The 19288-nt window shown below is 29.8% G+C and overlaps 1 protein-coding gene across 1 annotated transcript in view; it reads right to left on the bottom strand.

Moving 5' to 3' along the window:
- The window catches only part of LOC119603332 (protein Wnt-5), a 117184-nt gene that overhangs the window by 89679 nt on the left and 8217 nt on the right, over positions 1–19288 (bottom strand). Inside the window, 1 exon segment of the mRNA XM_037955336.1 lies at positions 871–955. Coding sequence (XP_037811264.1) covers positions 871–955 — 85 coding nt within the window.

Genomic DNA, 19288 nt, shown 5'->3' with positions numbered 1-19288 from the left:
TGGACTAGTCTATTGATTAGTCTATTGACTAGTCTATTGACGAGCCTATTGTCTAGCCTATTGACTAGCCTATTGACTAGCCTATTGACTAGTCTAGTGACTAGTCTTTTGACTAGTATATTTACTAGTCTATTTACTAGTCCACTGACTAGCCTAATGATTAGTCTTTTGACTAGTTTATTGAATAGTCGGTGAACTACTGACTAGAGTACTAACTAGTTTATTGACTAGTCTACTAACTATTCTACTGACTAGTCTATTGATTAGTCTATTGTCTTGTCTGTTGACTGGTCTGTTGTCTTGTCTATTGGCTAGTCTAATGGACTAGTCTAACGGGCTAGTCTGTCGATAGACTAGTCAGTAAAATAGTTAATAGAATAGTCTGTGGACTAGTCTACTGATTTGTATAATAAGATGACTAGTCTATGGAATAGTCCTTAGTGGGCTAGTCAATGGACTAGATTATGGCTTATTTTATTTAGTAGTTTGTAGACTAGTTTATTGACCAACCTATGGTCTCCTTATGAAAAATTTGTAATATGGAAGAAGTACGCAATCCTTAAGAATTTAACAATTTTAACTCCCCTATTATTTAGACAACAAATTGACTTTAGTCATTACAAAAGATGTGCATACAGAAGCTGTTACTAGGAAAAGTGATGTTGACGGAAATTCCTTAACTACTAATGATGACAACAAAAAGTCAAGGAAATTAAATTTACAAGTAATTTTTAAATTAGTTTAGGGTTCAAAATAGTTGAAAATTGATAAAAAGTAAAAGATTTAAAATTTCTCAATTTATAACAAAAATGTGCAGAATTTTTAATAACTAAATAGTTTTTATTCATTAATCAATGCGAGAGGACTTACCCAAACCAGTCATGGGTCCAAAAACCGTATTATCATCTGTAGTGGTACAATTCCAGCGACGATTTTTGAATTGAAACTGACATTCCTGAAAGAAGAAAATAAAATATATTTAATTAGTATTGTTTATTCGCCTGAATTTTAATAGTTGTATCCTTTTTTGTTTAATAATATACACCAGGATGCCACCAATTGATACTAATTAGATTTTTTTTTTTTTTTTTAATTTTGAATAAGTATATTTAAATAAATAAAATTGCATGAACAAATATTTATATTGATAGTAGTAATTCGTAATATGATTTGTTGTTTATATAAATTATATTTTTCTCTATAAAAATATAATAAAAAAGTGAAATTTAAAAGAATTTAAACTTAAATCCTTGACAAGTAAACATAACAATATTTTAGAGTGTGATAAAACTTAAACACTGTGTGTGTCCTTTGGGTTCACTTTGCTTATTATTATGATATTGAAAGGATCAAAATGAAGATATTTTCAATTTCGCCTGATGATTTCATTCTTTTAAATAAACAATCTAGATTCTTCATATTTATTACATACATTTGTATAAATTAAAGGGCTTTTATATACAATTTTGAAATTATAATGAATATTTCTACATGAACGATCAACAACTAAAAACAGCATGTGGTTTTTGAGAGTAATACATATGTAATTGTTTACTAAATATGGTGATTTCCATAACAAAAGACAAATTATAAATATTTCTTATTAGATTTCTATTCTGATAAACTTAACTATGCCTTAGGCTCCCTATACTCTTGTTTACCAATAGACACTAAAGTAACTATTTACACTATAACGGTCTCATTAAACTCTTAAAATTTCTCTAAAATTAAAATGTTTGGTCCCATATCATTCATATTTATCAATAATATACTTAAAGTTATAAACATAAATTTATTATTCAAAATAATTATTATACAAATACATTTTAAACATAACATTTAGCAATGCATTTTTCAAATATTTCCTAATAACAAAAACAAATATTAAAATAAAAATTTTAATAATACGAAACAATAAAATCAAATATTAATAAAAATTGTGCAGTCAAATGAAAACAAAAAATGCTAGAAAAAATCAATTATATCAATTAGATATTGAAAATAAAACAAATTTAAATAATTACAATAAATTACAACAACAAAATATTCAAAATTTAATTAAATATTTAATAGAATTTAATAAGAAAATTTCAAAATACTCATAGCAGATTTTGTATAAAAAGTAGATTTATGGCTTAAAATTTATAACTTTATAACTTTAAAACTTTAAAACTTTAAAACTTTAAAACTTATAACTTATAACTTTATAACTTTATAACTTTATAACTTTATAACTTTATAACTTATAACTTATAACTTTATAACTTTATAACTTTAAAACTTAAAACTTTAAAACTTAAAACTTTAAAACTTTAAAACTTTAAAACTTTAAAACTTTAAAACTTTAAAACTTTAAAACTTTAAAACTTTAAAACTTTAAAACTTTAAACTTTAAAACTTTAAAACTTTAAAACTTTAAAACTTAAAACTTTAAAAACTTTAAAACTTTAAAACTTTAAAACTTTAAAACTTAAAACTTTATAACTTTAAAACTTTATAATTTTATAAATTTATAACTTTATAACTTTTACTTACAACTTTATAACTTTATAACTTTATAACTTATAACTTTATAACTTTATAACTTTATAACTTTATAACTTTATAACTTTATAACTTTATAACTTTATAACTTTATAACTTTATAACTTTATAACTTTATAACTTTATAACTTTATAACATAACTTTATAACTTTATAACTTTATAACTTTATAACTTTATAACTTTATAACTTTATAACTTTATAACTTTATAACTTATAACTTTATAACTTTATAACTTTATAACTTTATAACTTTATAACTTTATAACTTTATAACTTTATAAATTTATAACTTTATAACTTTATAATTTTATAACTTTATAACATTATAATTATATAACTTTATAACTTTATAATTTTATAAATTTATAAGTTTATAACTTTATCACTTTATAACTATATATTTTTATACTTTATAACATAATACTATCTAAATTTATAACTTAATATTTTATAAATTTATAATTTTATCACTTTATAGCTATATATTTTTATAATTTTATAACATAATACTATCTAAATTTATAACTTTATAACTTAATACTTTATAAATTTATAAGTTTATCACTTTATAACTATATATTTTTATGATTTTATAACGTTATAACTGTATAACTTGTAACTTTATAACTTAATAACTTTATAACTTTATAACTTTATACTTATACTTATACTTTATAACTTTATAACTTTATAACTTTATAACTTTATAACTTTATAACTTTATAACTTTATAACTTTATAACTTTATAACTTTATAACTTATAACTTTATAACTTATACCTTTATAACTTTATAACTTATAACTTTATAACTTTATAACTTTATAACTTTATAAATTTATAACTTTATAACTTTATAACTTTATAACTTTATAAATTTATAAATTTATAACTTTATAACTTTATAACTTTATAACTTTATAACTTTATAACTTTATAACTTTATAACTTTATAACTTTATAACTTTATAACTTTATAACTTTATAACTTTATAACTTTATAACTTTACAACTTTATAACTTTATAACTTTATAACTTTATAACTTTATAACTTTATAACTTTATAACTTTATAACTTTATAACATTATAACTTTATAACACTTAAAAAATTTATAACTTTATATGAATATTTTACATTATGTTCTCTCTCATCTCATTTATTTACATGACAAATCTCAGTCTAATTGTTTCAAATTCAGCCTAAAAACTTTTCTAATTTGTTTGCCCGCATTTCAAAACATTGTTCGCAGTACATACGTAAATATTGTTTATCTATTTCAACCATAATTAAAATTTACAAGTTTCTAAGCAAAAAACAACTAAACATTTCCAACAAAACTCCACCCTTAACCTGTTACAGTCTACTAGGGTTTTAAATGGCCGAGAAAGTCATGAGTTTTCAAAATTTGTAGATGAGACCAGCGTGTTTTGTTCATGTTCCTACTACAAGGATCGTATAAGGTTCAATTGGATCAGAAGCAGAAGAAGAACTCTTCAAATCTTACAATCTAATGCTTAACCAATGAAGTGAAATGAAATGAAGGGGTCTATGAACCTAGTTTTCTTTATAAGAGCTTAAAGCACTTGAAAAGCTGACAAAGTTTGGCTGAGTATAACTCGCGACTTCTTAGTGGAAACTTGCTTTAATGCCGTAGTATACAATGGGTTAAACTAAGTTAGTTAAATAATAATACGAATAGTTGCAGACATATGTATTTATGTAAAGATGTGAGCATTTCATATCCTTCTTAGGACTACAAATGTGAGAACTTTATGTATGCGTTATTTTACATTATAGTCCTCTGCTCCTTAATATTATCATCATCTTTTAGATCTTACTCATTATTTAAATTGTATAACATAAGTATTCAATGTTTTAGGTGGTTTTAAGCAACTAAAGTTTATTATAAAACCCATCAGACTCCTACTCTTGTCTGGCCCACAAAACACATGTTGGTCTCTACAGAAAGTGTACACTTACATCTCTCCCTAATTTAGAGTATTACGAAAAAATACTAAAGAATTTTGTGTGTTTGTGTTCCTGGAAAAACCTTTAATAAAGTTTAAAAGTTAAAATTAGTATTGTTTTACAACAATAACTCCCAAACAAAGACGCAGCAAAGAAGTATTTGTTATACCAGACTTTGGAATGAGTATTATTGTTGGTCTAAAGATGATACTGTTTTGTCAGTTTCGGAAATACATTCATACAGACATACATACTTACAGACATATGTATGTACATTTGTATTATTTAACAGAAGGGTGGTTGTTTTAATTAAATTAAAGTATTACAACTACAACAACACGTTGTATATTTAAGAAATAACATTTAAGAGATAAGAATTTGTGCGTTTTTGCGGATGTATTTGGTTTTAAATGAAACGAAATATGAAGAAACGTTTAAAGTTTGTGAGTGTGTTTTACAAGATAAAAACAAGTACCCAGCAAAAACTTAGATTGAAAAGCTCATTTAGCAGCAGGCACTTTACACGATCGCTTACAAATAAGTTGTTATATAAGTACTTACTAATTGGGAATGAATGAAAATATATGTATAAAATGGAACTTGTTGGTACTTTTTCATTAATCATATGGTACTTTTTCATTAATCATATGGTACACATTGTTTAATCTGTAAGATAGGAGTCTTCGGTACTTTTGGATCTATTATTGGTTTAAAATTTGAATCGTTAAAGGATTTGTAACAAAATTATTATTATTTTATTTACTGGGTTACAAAATTTTACCCTTTTCTTTCATTGAAAAGAGAAAAAACAACAACAACTTGTTTGAGCATCTTTGTTTTTAGAACAAAATATTCTTGTACTTAAACAGAGTGACTGCCTGGTTCTATATTATACTACAAAGTACTACAAATATATGTACATATACATATATAAATGGTGGTAATAGTACCCGGTCTTCCTGTCTGTCTACCACATTTTGTTTAAATACGAAAACAATTAGAGTCACAATTTATAATTAGTCTGTTGTTATTATATCGCACTTCTTTATACCAAATACATACTTCTTCCTCATCTCCTTTCAAAGTATAACAAATGGCAACAGTAATTAGATTATAATAGATTTAAAATAAGACAAGACACCAACAACAATAAGAACAAATAAATAATTTGTATTTGTATACTTTGTGTAGCCTTAAAAAGGATGACAAGTAATTTTTGGGGATATTATGAACCGTTTAGTAAGCAACTGATTAAAGGTAGATTTAAATTTTGTTAAAAGTAAAGGAAAACAATTTCTCGAGGGAGGATTAAATGAAAAATATAAATTAAGTATTTTTTAATTCGGCTATGACGAATCTTAAGTACCCATCACTAAAAAGTAAGAATTTCAAGGAAAAAGAGAATCGACTGATAAAATGAATCCTAGAATGAATCCCCCCGGGGCATGTTTCCTTGATGATAGATTTCATCTTGGTGTATTGCTACCAATACCTCTAGTCTGTCGGGACTATAAACTGGTGATGATCATATGTATCCTCGACCTTTCCTTGGAATGATTTGACATGGGGTCTAATCAGAGTACCATATAATCTGGCACTACGGGTGGCCAGTTGCCCGCAGGACTTGTACTGGCTGGTCAGTTGGTTGAGGTTTCTTAGGGATCCACGAAATGACTGTGGTTTATACCCAAATTCGTGGGGATAGAATATTGGTTTAAGGACTGATATATCCTATACCTAATGGATTGGATAATTCTCACTTCACACTTTGATACAGGTCTGTGTGCAAAGCAGCATATGCTGGATTCCTGAACCCAATCTGTATTTCTTACCGGTCATGTAGTAGGGCACCGGTATATGCTGGGTAATAGTCAGGTTAGCGTTCAGTGCTTGCCTGTCATTCCGTAGAGAGATCTTTATGATCATGGGAATGGAACTGATGCGAAGATTGGTGAAAGATCGGGAAAGTATCCAAATATTGGAGATTAGCACTAATTTAGTATGCTTTTTTACGCTTTCTCAGTGCTGTTGTCATCTCAATAGGATATATTGATCCATGCTACGCGACTATTTGTCGGGCCAATTATTGGGTTTGGACTTTGGACTTTGGAAATTCCTACATCCTTTGTCATAGATCAGTTCAATTAGAGGGATCCTGATCCATTATTAAGGGTAATTCGTCTCTAGTTGCTGTTGCCTAATCAACAGGGCCATCTCAGTAGTGTGGTTGCGCGGGCTTAAAGAGGTTAAGCAATGCACTGGAATGGGTCATTAGTTGGTGGGGAATAATGCAATTTTTCATGAGATCATAAGGAAAGATTGATTTCACCTTAGACCAGTGATTGCTTTTTCCTTGTCCGGGGTATGCATAGGGATTGATGCTATGCTGTATGTCATTCCGCAACGGGGCTATTATGGCAAAAAATTAGATAGCTCGAGTAACTTCATCAAAGTGTTTGTACACATACCGGCTCAGCCATGTACAAAAATTGCCACCTGATTTCTTCATAGAAGGATTCAGGGGCGAGTGGTAGACCGGTAGACTAACTCTACCCATGGATGAAAAGACCACCGTGAAAAAAAAAAAAAAAAAAAAAAAAAAAGACCCACCGTGAAATAAGGCCGTAGAACACTTATACTTATAACTTTTATAACTTTATAACTTATAACTTAAACTTTATAACTTTAACTTAACTTTATAACTTTATAACTTTAATAACTTTATAACTTTATAACTTTAATAACTTTATAACTTATAACTTTATAACTTATTTATAACTTATTACTTATAACTTATAAGCTTTATAACTTATAACTTTATAATTTATAACTTTATAACTTTATAAACTTTATAACTTTAATAACTTTATAACTTATAACTTTATAACTTTATAACTTTATAACTTTACTAAACTTTAATAACTTATAACTTTAGAACTTTATAACTTTATAACTTATAACTTTATAACTTCATAACTTTATAACTGTAATAACTTTATAACTTTATAACGTTTATAACTTTATAACTTTATACCTTATAACCTTAATAACTTTATAACTTTATAACTATATAACTATATAATAGATTTTATAACTTTATAACCTTATAACTTTATTACCTTATAAATTTATAACTTTATAAATTTATAACTTTATAATTTTAAAATGTTTTAACTAACTTTATATGTCATAATGTTTTGGCATATTTGTATGTTAAGCTATTTGGCAATTACAGTCAAATTCAATTTGTTAATTACAATCTTGTTTAAAAGTTAAATGTTTCAGAAAACATTCGAATTACAAATGTATTACAGGTTATATGTAAATGTGAAACTATATCGACAAATGTCTTGTAAGCCAATAATAAGGGTATTCACATAAAATCGCAAAAACTATCAGTGCGCGGACACATTCCATTGTGGATAGAGGTTATGTCATTCTTTCGATGATCGATGTTATCTTTGAGTCAAACAGTTTTATACCCAAACAGTCCCGAAGAGTAAAATTATTAAAGCTAATTATTCCAAATATCAGTATGACTTGAATATCTTAAAAATTATTTTAAATTTAACTTCAAATCCATCGTTATTCTCATTATTAAGAATTCTATTTAAATTTATCATTTTCTAGTTATTTAAACAATTTCAAATTCCCTCTTTTAACTTAAACCACATAATCAAATTCACTTTAGTTTGGTTAGTATTAGAAATTTAATTTGTTCTTTTTTTTATTTTACACCACCCTATATTGACCTTACATTGCTACCCTTTACAAATATTTTGAAAGATTTCTAAAGGGAAAAAACAACTACAAATCCTTTTCCTGATTGCATTTTAATTTGGTTCTAAATAATTTTCAAGTTCTCAAATTACCTCATATTTTGTGGTGCAAACACTAACTATGTAAGTATGTATGTATTTTCAATGTGTAAATTTGGTTTATGGTCCTTCCTTTTCAATTCGTTTGCTTCAATGTGTTTTTATTTTAATTTTTCAGTTCTTCTTTTTATTTGGGTATTTATTTGTGTTCTAAACCCACCCCAAAATAACTTTCATTATTTTATAGTTAGTTAACCTTACTTACAGAAATGTGTTCTTTTTATTTTTGCTCTGATTTCCACAGCTTTTGTTTTCAACTTTTCTCTATTTCTTTTTGGAACGAACGAAAGTGAATGCAATTGTGCTTGCAGCTTTGGGTAAATGTATCCAAGTACAATTTTTCTTTTAATTTTTTTTTTCTTGTCGATTTTGTTGAACTAAAAATGCTTTTTTATGCGCCAGAAGAAAAGGAATTGCAGCAAAAAAAGCCAGTAAAAGGGAGAAACAAAATGTACTTGAATGGCGGCAAAAAAGGATATCCGTTTTATTTTATACCATTTTTGCGCTCGCTGTTTAAGTGTGTGTGTAAGAGTGTAAAATGTTTAAAAATACTAAATGAAACAAAAACAAATACTTTTTCAGAAAAAAATATTTTCTTCAATAAACAACAAGCAAATTATAATGAATCCATGGAACATACATGGCTCAATGGTTGACTACAACTACATAGTTGTTGGTTCTATGATGAATAAATGAATGAATGGGTTGAATGAAGTGAATAAAATAAGAATAAATGCATGCAGCTAAATGTTGCTGCAGTATGTCAAATTTGCCACAGGGCGAAATTTGTTTTGTAAAAATGTCAGTGTGTAAAAATGTTTTTTCTTGCAAATGTGTGTCTGAGAAAGAGAAATGGTTGAATTTTTTTTGTGCCCTAGAAAATTCCGGTAATTTCTTTTTTTTGTCTATGAACTAAAATTGCACTAGAACTGAACTAGAACTGAACTAGAACTGAACTAGAACTGAACTAGAACTGAACTAGAACTGAACTAGAACTGAACTAGAACTGAACTAGAACTGAACTAGAACTGAACTAGAACTGAACTAGAACTGAACTAGAACTGAACTAGAACTGAACTAGAACTGAACTAGAACTAGAACTCAACTAGAACTGAACTAGAACTCAACTAGAACTGAACTAGAACTGAACTAGAACTGAACTAGAACTGAACTAGAACTGAACTAGAACTGAACTAGAACTGAACTAGAACTGAACTAGAACTGAACTAGAACTGAACTAGAACTGAACTAGAACTGAACTAGAAACTGAACTAGAACTGAACTAGAACTGAACTAGAACTGAACTAGAACTGAACTAGAACTGAACTAGAACTGAACTAGAACTGAACTAGAACTGAACTAGAACTGAACTAGAACTGAACTAGAACTGAACTAGAACTGAACTAGAACTGAACTAGAACTGAACTAGAACTGAACTAGAACTGAACTAGAACTGAACTAGAACTGAACTAGAACTGAACTAGAACTGAACTAGAACTGAACTAGAACTGAACTGAACTACTAGAACTGAAGTAGAACTGAACTAGAACTGAACTAGAACTGAACTAGAACTGAACTAGAACTGAACTAGGACAGTACAAAAACAAGTAAGAGTGTTATATTCGGCTGTGCCGAATCTTGTATACCCACCATCAAAACATTGCCGAAAAGGAGTGCTTGCTTATAAATAAACTTTGATATTTAAGAATCGATGCTTTTGTTATTATCAAAACAATTTTCTCATTCATTACATATATGTATAATTTGACCATCATACATTATTATGTTATCGATAGGATCAATTATGGACTGATCCTCCCAAAATTTGGTAGAGAAATTTGTAACAAATTTTGTCTTGTACTTGTATTTTTAAGGTAGTATAAAGCGTTAAAGTCATTTTCTGAGAGGGACCTTATTAGGGGGGGGGGGAGGTTTGGTCAATTATGGACCGATCCTCGTCAAATTTTCTAGAACGATTTTAGCTAGTTATGAGCGTTAAAGCCATTTGTGAAGGGGACCTTATATGGGGGGTAGGGTCAATTATGAACCGATCCTTATAAAATTTTACAAAGCGATTTAGGTTCCTATAAAATATGTTCATGTTGAATTTCATCGCTATAGATACTTCTTTTGGACAGTTATGAGCGTTAAAGTAACTTTCTGAAGGGGACCTTATATGGGAATAGGGTGAATTATGGACCGATCCATATAACATTTTGCTATGATATTAAGGTTCCCATAAAATATGTTCATGTCAAATTTCATCGGTATGGATGCTTCTTTAAGGCTGTTATGAGCTTTAAAGTAATTTTCCGAAGGGGATCTTATATGGGGGGTAGGGTCAATTATGGACCGATCTTCGTAAAATTTTACAAAGCGATTTAGGTTTCTATAAAATTGGTTCATGTCGATTTTCATCGCTATAGATGATTCTCTTAGACATTTATGAGCGTTAAAGTCATTTTCTGAAGGGGATCTTATATGGGGGGTAGGGTCAATTATGGACCGATCCTTATAAAAATTTACAAAGCGATTTTGGTTTCCATAAAATAGGTTCATGTCGAATTTCATTGCTATAGATGCTTCTTTTAGAGAGTTATGAGCGTTAAAGTCATTTTCTGAAGGGGACCTTATATGGGGGATAGGGTCAATTATGAACCGATCCTTATAAAATTTTACAATGATATCAAGGTTCCTATAAAATATAATTTTGCAAAGCGATTTAGGTTCCTAGAAAATATATTTATGTCGAATTTCATCGCTATAGATGCTTCTTTTGGACAGTTATGAGCGTTAAAGTCATTTTCTGAAGGGGATCTTATATGGGGGGTAGGGTCAATTCTGGACCGAACCTTATAAAATTTTACAAAGCGACTAACGTTTCTATAAAATAGGTTCATGTCTAATTTCATCGCTATAGATGCTTCTTTTAGTCAGTTATAAGCGTTAAAGTCATTTTCTGAAGGGGAGCTTATATGGGGGATAGGGTCAATTATGGACCGATCCTTATAAAATTTTACAATGATATTAAGATTCCTATAAAATATGCTCATGTCGAATTTCATCGCTATAGCTGCTTCTTTTGAACAGTTATGAGCGTTAAAGTCATTTTCTGAAGGGGACTTTATAGGGCGGCTAGTATCAATTATGGACCGATCCTTATAAAATTTTACAAAGCGATTTAGGTTTCTATAGAATATTTTCATGTCGAATTTCATCGCTATAGATGCTTCTTTTAGACAGTTATGAGCGTTAAAGTCATTTTCTGAAGGGGACGTTATATGGGGGGTAGGGTCAATTATGGACCGATCCTTATAAAATTCTACAAGGATTTTAAGGTTTCTATAAAATATGTTTATGTCGAATTTCATCGTTATAGGTGCTTCTTTTAGTCAGTTATGAGCGTTAAAGTCATTTTCTGAAGGGGACCTTATATGGGGGCTAGGCGAAATCGTGGACCGATATTGCCTATTTTCAATACCAAACGAACTGCATCAACTAAAAGTATTTATGCAAAATTTCAGCTCTCTAGCTACTTCCGTTTGGACTCTATCGTGTTTTCAACAGACAGACAGACAGACGGACAGACGGACAGACGGACGGACGGACAGACGGACAGACGGACGGACATGGCTAGATCGTCTTAGAATCTAATAAGGACCCAGAATATATATACTTTTATGGGTCTTAGACGAATATTTCAATGTGTTACAAACGGAATGACAAAAACAATATACCCCCCATCTTTTTTGATGGTGGGTATAATAAAAAAAAAATGCATTTTTGAAAAATTGTAAATTTATAGAAAATTTTTAATTAGTAGTTACATATTTTAATTACTCCAAACATAATTTCCACATAATTAAAGTTATACATACATTTTATAACAGTGGATTTACTAAAAAAAAGATAATCCTTGCTCCCATTATGTTTTCCAAATATTTGATGGTTATATTCACAGTTTGTTTGTTTGAAAAGGCTAAAAATAAGCCTAAACAGAAAAGAGAATCAGAATCAGATGGACAGAATGCTGTAGATATACATATGTATATAAAAATGAAGAAATGCTTTTTACACTGTACTTGAACATGCATTTTAAATGTACTATGTACACATGTGTGTCAAAAATTAGGTTTAATTTTTTTGTTTGCAAGTTTTTCATAAAATTCCCAATTGTTTTAGATTTATGTTCAAAATAAACGTATTTTATTCCTTTAAAATTGAGAAATTGTCTGACACTTATTTAATTGATCAAAGGTGCACCTCATGTATGTGTATATGAATTTGAAATGTATCTGTACGTATGTATTTGTTAACTCGTCCTTCAGATTTGCAGTCGTATTTATGTAAAAAATACAAATATAACGAGAGAGAGTGTGTTTGAGTAGAATACCAACATAAACAACAAAATCAACTGTAATTTTTTCACAGATTTAATCTAGAAATGTACTCAGGAGGATTTTATTTATTTTTGTTTTAGTTGTATTTCATTTATTTTATTTCCTATGGATGTTTGTTTTATTTTATCAGTTTGTTTGTTTGCATTTGTTTTACTGCACTTGCAACACACTCATAAACTTGTATATACATATGTATGTATGCAACATTATGTGTATATATGTTGATGGTTTTGTGTGTTCATACTATGAATTTCATACAATGTTTTAACAAAAGCATCATAAAGAAATGAAAAAAAAAAACGAATCCATTATAAATTTCAACTCGAATGCTTTACAGTCATTCATACTCTCCCTCTTTCTTTCTTTATTCATTCATTTACGCCACGGATGGCTTCAGCGTTAAAATAGTGCAAAAACTGTTGTTGTTAAATAACAAAATACAAAAAACTTGGTCACCTTTCACTCTAATGCTTCCTTCCGCACACAAAATCTCTAAAAATACAGGACTAAACACAAAAAAAGCAGCCAAACACTTGCATACTGACACGAACAACTAACACTTGCAGAGAAAAGCACATACATTCATACGTACGTACAACACCCAAACATAAATATGTAGAAATTTATAATAGAAGTAATGCAGCATTGTGCTGCAGCTTAATGCAGTATTATGCAAATATTGTTACCAGTCAAGCAAAACATCATATAATGCCACCATTTGAACAGAATTTTCTCGGTTACTACGTGCGAATAGTTGGCACAGTGGGTATAGAACAATAGTTCAATTCTGTTACAGTTTAAGTTCTAGTTCAGTTCTAGTTTAGTTTTAGTTCAGTCTTACTTCAGTTCTAGTTCAGTTCTATTTCAGTTCTATTTCAGTTCTATTTCAGTTCTATTTCAGTTCTAGTTCAGTTCTAGTTCAGTTCTAGTTCAGTTCTAGTTCAGTTCTAGTTGTAGTTCAGTTCTAGTTGTAGTTCAATTCTAGTTCAGTTCTAGTTCAGTTCTAGTTCAGTTCTAGTTCAGTTCTAGTTCAGTTCTAGTTCAGTTCTAGTTCAGTTCTAGTTCAGTTCTAGTTCAGTTCTAGTTCAGTTCTAGTTCAGTTCTAGTTCAGTTCTAGTTCAGTTCTAGTTCAGTTCTAGTTCTAGTTCAGTTCTAGTTCAGTTCTAGTTCAGTTCTAGTTCAGTTCTAGTTCAGTTCTAGTTCAGTTCTAGTTCAGTTCTAGTTCAGTTCTAGTTCAGTTCTAGTTCAGTTCTAGTTCAGTTCTAGTTCAGTTCTAGTTCAGTTCTAGTTCAGTTCTAGTTCAGTTCTAGTTCAGTTCTAGTTCAGTTCTAGTTCAGTTCTAGTTCAGTTCTAGTTCAGTTCTAGTTCAGTTCTAGTTCAGTTCTAGTTCAGTCCTAGTTCAGTTCTAGTTCAGTTCTAGTTCAGTTCTAGTTCAGTTCTAGTTCAGTTCTAGTTCAGTTAGTTCAGTTCTAGTTCAGTTCTAGTTCAGTTCTAGTTCAATTCTAGTTCAGTCCTAGTTCAGTTCTAGTTCAGTTCTAGTTCAGTTCTAGTTCAGTTCTAGTTCAGTTCTAGTTCAGTTCTAGTTCAGTTCTAGTTTCAGTTCTAGTTCAGATCTAGTTCAGTTCTAATTCAGTTCTAGTTCAGTTCTAGTTCAGTTCTAGTTCAGTTCTAGTTCAGTTCTAGTTCAGTTCTAGTTCAGTTCTAGTTCAGTTCTAGTTCAGTTCTAGTTCAGTTCTAGTTCAGTTCTAGTTCAGTTCTAGTTCAGTTCTAGTTCAGTTCTAGTTCAGTTCTAGTTCAGTTCTAGTTCAGTTCTAGTTCAGTTCTAGTTCAGTTCTAGTTCAGTTCTAGTTCAGTTCTAGTTCAGTTCTAGTTCAGTTCTAGTTCAGTTCTAGTTCAGTTCTAGTTCAGTTCTAGTTCAGTTCTAGTTCAGTTCTAGTTCAGTTCTAGTTCAGTTCTAGTTCAGTTCTAGTTCAGTTCTAGTTCAGTTCTAGTTCAGTTCTAGTTCAGTTCTAGTTCAGTTCTAGTTCAGTTCTAGTTCAGTCTAGTTCAGTTCTAGTTCAGTTCTAGTTCAGTTCTAGTTCAGTTCTAGTTCAGTTCTAGTTCAGTTCTAGTTCAGTTCTAGTTCAGTTTCTAGTTCAGTTCTAGTTCAGTTCTAGTTCAGTTCTAGTTCAGTTCTAGTTCAGTTCTAGTTCAGTTCTAGTTCAGTTCTAGTTCAGTTCTAGTTCAGTTCTAGTTCAGTTCTAGTTCAGTTCTAGTTCAGTTCTAGTTCAGTTCTAGTTCAGTTCTAGTTCAGTTCTAGTTCAGTTCTAGTTCAGCTTCTAGTTCAGTTCTAGTTCAGTTCTAGTTCAGTTCTAGTTCAGTTCTAGTTCAGTTCTAGTTCAGTTCTAGTTCAGTTCTAGTTCAGTTCTAGTTCAGTTCTAGTTCAGTTCTAGTTCAGTTCTAGTTCAGTTCTAGTTCAGTTCTAGTTCAGTTCTAGTTCAGTTCTAGTTCAGTTCTAGTTCAGTTCTAGTTCAGTTCTAGTTCAGTTCTAGTTCAGTTCTAGTTCAGTTCTAGTTCAGTTCTAGTTCAGTTCAGTTCTAGTTCAGTTCTAGTTCAGTTCTAGTTCAGTTCTAGTTCAGTTCTAGTTCAGTTCTAGTTCAGTTCTAGTTCAGTTCTAGTTCAGTTCTAGTTCAGTTCTAGTTCAGTTCTAGTTCAGTTCTAGTTCAGTTCTAGTTCAGTTCTAGTTCAGTTCTAGTTCAGTTCTAGTTCAGTTCTAGTTCAGTTCTAGTTCAGTTCTAGTTCAGTTCTAATAATTTTTTTAATCGATATTTTTGACTTTTTTACACCGTGCACCACTATAGTGAAGAATATATCCGCTAGAGCTACTGCTTAAAATAGCCCAAAATACATAGTGGTTCCAACATTGCTTTAACATTAGCTTCAAAATCACCTTCTGTACAATTCGAGTTGATTTTTATGTCATAAACATTATATTTTCTAAGTTCTCTGAAGACCTCATATAAGACCTCCTATCAGACTGCAATTTGGGATATAAAAATCTTGACTTTTTAGGAATCTATGATGTAGGGTCTCATAAAGCCACATAAGGCTGATTCGGTTTTCATACTAGCTTAAGTTATGTATGTATTTCCATATATTTCTAACATTTTACTGTTTTGTACTAAAGTTTTCTTAGAATTCACATTGCCACCATCAACGTGCAACATTTCTACAGTTAAGCTGTGCCACTTTCTGTTTCTGCTGAAATTTTTTTCTAATTCAATATTTTTATTCGTTTTTTTTTTTCGCCCGCGTTTTATTCCTGTTTTAGCCAAGTGTCAGTATTGTTTATGTTCTTATTTATATTAAAGTATAAAAAAATAACGAATTTGTTTTAATATTTTTTTAGAAGGATGATTTTTTTTCAGAAAACAAATTGTTTACCGGAATTTTAGTTTTTATTTATTTCTCTAGTTTTAAATGGCTTCATATTTTAAGCTTAAATAGTGTTTTTAGCTATTTGTTTTGTTGGTTTGAAGAGAGATGCTATTTTGTTATTTTTATCATGGTGGTATTAACGAAAAATTTATTTTTAGCAATTTGTTGTAGGTTTTGTGTGTTTTTTTGCTTTTTTTTTTTTTGGATGTTAAAAGTACAAAAGTGCAGGTATTTCATGGGATTTATTTCTATCTAAATATTTGTTGGATTTTTTTTTCTGGCATTTTTTGCATAAAATGTTTTTTTTTATTATTTTGCCAATCAATTTGCTGTTAGTTAAGCTGTGAGTATTAGTCATTGTGTTTTTGTCATACATATATACATTATAATTCTCATCAAGTGATGGGGATTTGGACATGTAAATTGATCGACTTAAATGTTGCTGTGATGGAAAAAAATTCAACTTCAAATTGAAGAGTTAAAAAAAAATGTTAAGCTCTTTGTTACAGCTAGATAGGAAATATTAAATGATATTTTTTTAGCTAGAAAAGTGTAACAATAACAAAAGAGCCAAATTCAGTGGTTTGGAAAAAAATAGTTAAATTTGCAACAAATTTGAAAATTTTTATGCATGGATCAGTGGACTTAGTTTAAAACAATACATATACAAGAAATTTCCAGTTCACAAATTATCAATACTTTAAAAAATAAAAGTTTTAAAATTGCCAGTATAACTTAATCCCTTAAGATATCTTCATTTTAATCTCTTTGACCTTTAACCCCTACCACAGACTGTGTCTGACTCCTAATTCTTTTATCTGCTACTAAAGTCATAACCACGGAGGATTTTCTTTTTTGTCATTTCAAAAATGATAATCAATCATATTCATCATTTAAAATTTGTGCGTGTGTGGTTTTATTTCAATTTTTCTTCCTAATTTTTTTTTTTCCTTATACTCCCTGTATCTTACTGTCGAGACCCTTTAACCAAAAGTCACATAAAATGACAAAAACATTGAAAATGTTGAAAACCACAGTTGAGTAAACAAAATTCTTCAAAATTTTGATAAACCAAATGGGGGGGAATAACGCAGTGGGAGGCAGGAGCTTTAAAGTAGTGCATTGAATGATCTGGAAAGAAGTATATTTCTTCAAGGGCTTTGCGAACTTCTTTTGTCGTGATTATAGGGTGATTTGAAGTCTGGACTATAGTCTAGTCTATAGCCTGGACTATAGTCTAGTCTATAGTCTGGACTACAGTCTAGTCTATATTCTGAACTATAGTCTAGTCTATAGTCTGGACTATAGTCTAGTCTATAGTTTTGCCTATAGTCTAGTCTATACTTTTACTATAAACTAGTTTACAGTTTCGACTAAAGTCTAGTCTATAATATAGACTGTAGTCTAGTTTATAGTCTGGACTATAGTCTAGTCTGGACTATAGCCTAGTCTATAGTCTCAACTATAGTCTAGTCTATAGTCTGAACTATAGTCTATAGTCTGGACTATAGTCCAGCCTATTGTCTGAACTATAGTCTAGTCTATAGTCTGGACTATAGTCTAGTCTATGGTCTGAACTATAGTCTAGTCTATAGTCTGGACTATAGTCTAGTCTATAGTTTGGACTATAGTCAAGTCTATAGTCTGAACTATAGTCTAGTCTATAGTCTAGTCTATAGTCTGGACTATAGCCTAGTTTAGAGTCTAGTCTATAGTCTGGACTATAGTCTAGTCTATAGTCTGGATTATAGTCTAGTCTATAGTCTGAACTATAGTCTAGTCTATAGTCTGGACTATAGTCTAGTCTATTGTCTGAACTATAATCTAGTCTATAGTCCGGACTATAGTCTAGTCTATGGTCTGAACTTTAGTCTAGTCTATAGTCTATAGTCTGAACTATAGTCTAGTCTGTAGTTTGGACTATAGTCTAGCCTATTGTCTGAACTATAGTCTAGTCTATAGTCTGGACTATAGTCTAGTCTATTGTTTGAACTATAGACTATAGACTAGTCTATTATCTGAACTATAGTCTAGTCTATAGTTTGGACTATAGTCTAGTCTATAGTCTAATCTATAGTTTGGACTATAGTCTAGTCTATAGTCTGGACTATAGTCTAGTCTATAGTCTAGTATAAAGTCTGGACTATAGTCTATAGTCTGGGCTATAGTCTGGACTATAGTGTAGTCTATTGTCTAAACTATAGTATAGTGTATAGTCTGGACGATAGTATAGTCTATAGTCTAAACTATAGTCTAGGCTATAGTCTGGGCTATAGTCTAGTCTATAGTCTGGACTACAGTCTAGTTTATAGTCTGGACTACAGTATGTTCTATAGACGGTAGTATATTATAGTCCGTTCTATATTCTAGTCTAGAGTCTGGACTATATTAAAGTCTAACTCTAGTCTATTCTATAGTCATGACTATATGTATAATCTGGACTGTTGTCTGGAGTTTATTATAGTCCATAGTCTTGATTATAGAATGGACTGCTATGGTGTCCAAGATAGGGTAAATACGTAATTTATAGTCTGGGCTCTAGTTCAAATACTTTTTCATTTAAAGAAAATTGTTTAATTTCCGGTGTGTATTACATTTAATGAACTAATTCTTTTTTATCACTGTTACGTTACTAAATTTATTGCTGAAATCAAACACATACATAAACATTGTACAACTCGATTGTACATTTCAATATTATGACTAAAAAAAACTTGTCCCTTCAGTTTTAGCGAGAACAATATCCATAAGTGGTGCTAGAAATCTGATATCAGTATAAAATTACGATAACAGTAAACTGATTACTTTACACATCTCTGGTAAACACGCATTGCTTTAGTTGTCACATCATAAGAACGCATCTAAGCACTAGGAGATATAAATCTTTTAATTTCGAATATCAGAAACTTCTCTTGATCTCTTCTTTTAATATGACAAGTCTTTAATATCCCAGAACTACTGGGAACTTTAGTATGAAAATGACATGTTGCTAATGATGGTGAATACAAATTAAAAGCAAACGACTAACTAAACAGCAACAACAGCAAAACACGAAACAAAAAATTAGCTTAAAGTA

The sequence above is a fragment of the Lucilia sericata genome, unplaced genomic scaffold, assembly GCF_015586225.1.
Source record: "Lucilia sericata isolate MDLA Ls3-8-SP2 unplaced genomic scaffold, ASM1558622v1 Contig000294F_arrow, whole genome shotgun sequence".
NCBI classification, from domain to species: Eukaryota; Metazoa; Arthropoda; class Insecta; order Diptera; family Calliphoridae; genus Lucilia; species Lucilia sericata.
Note: the sequence above shows the minus strand (reverse complement) of the source record. Positions and strands in the feature narration are given on the sequence as shown.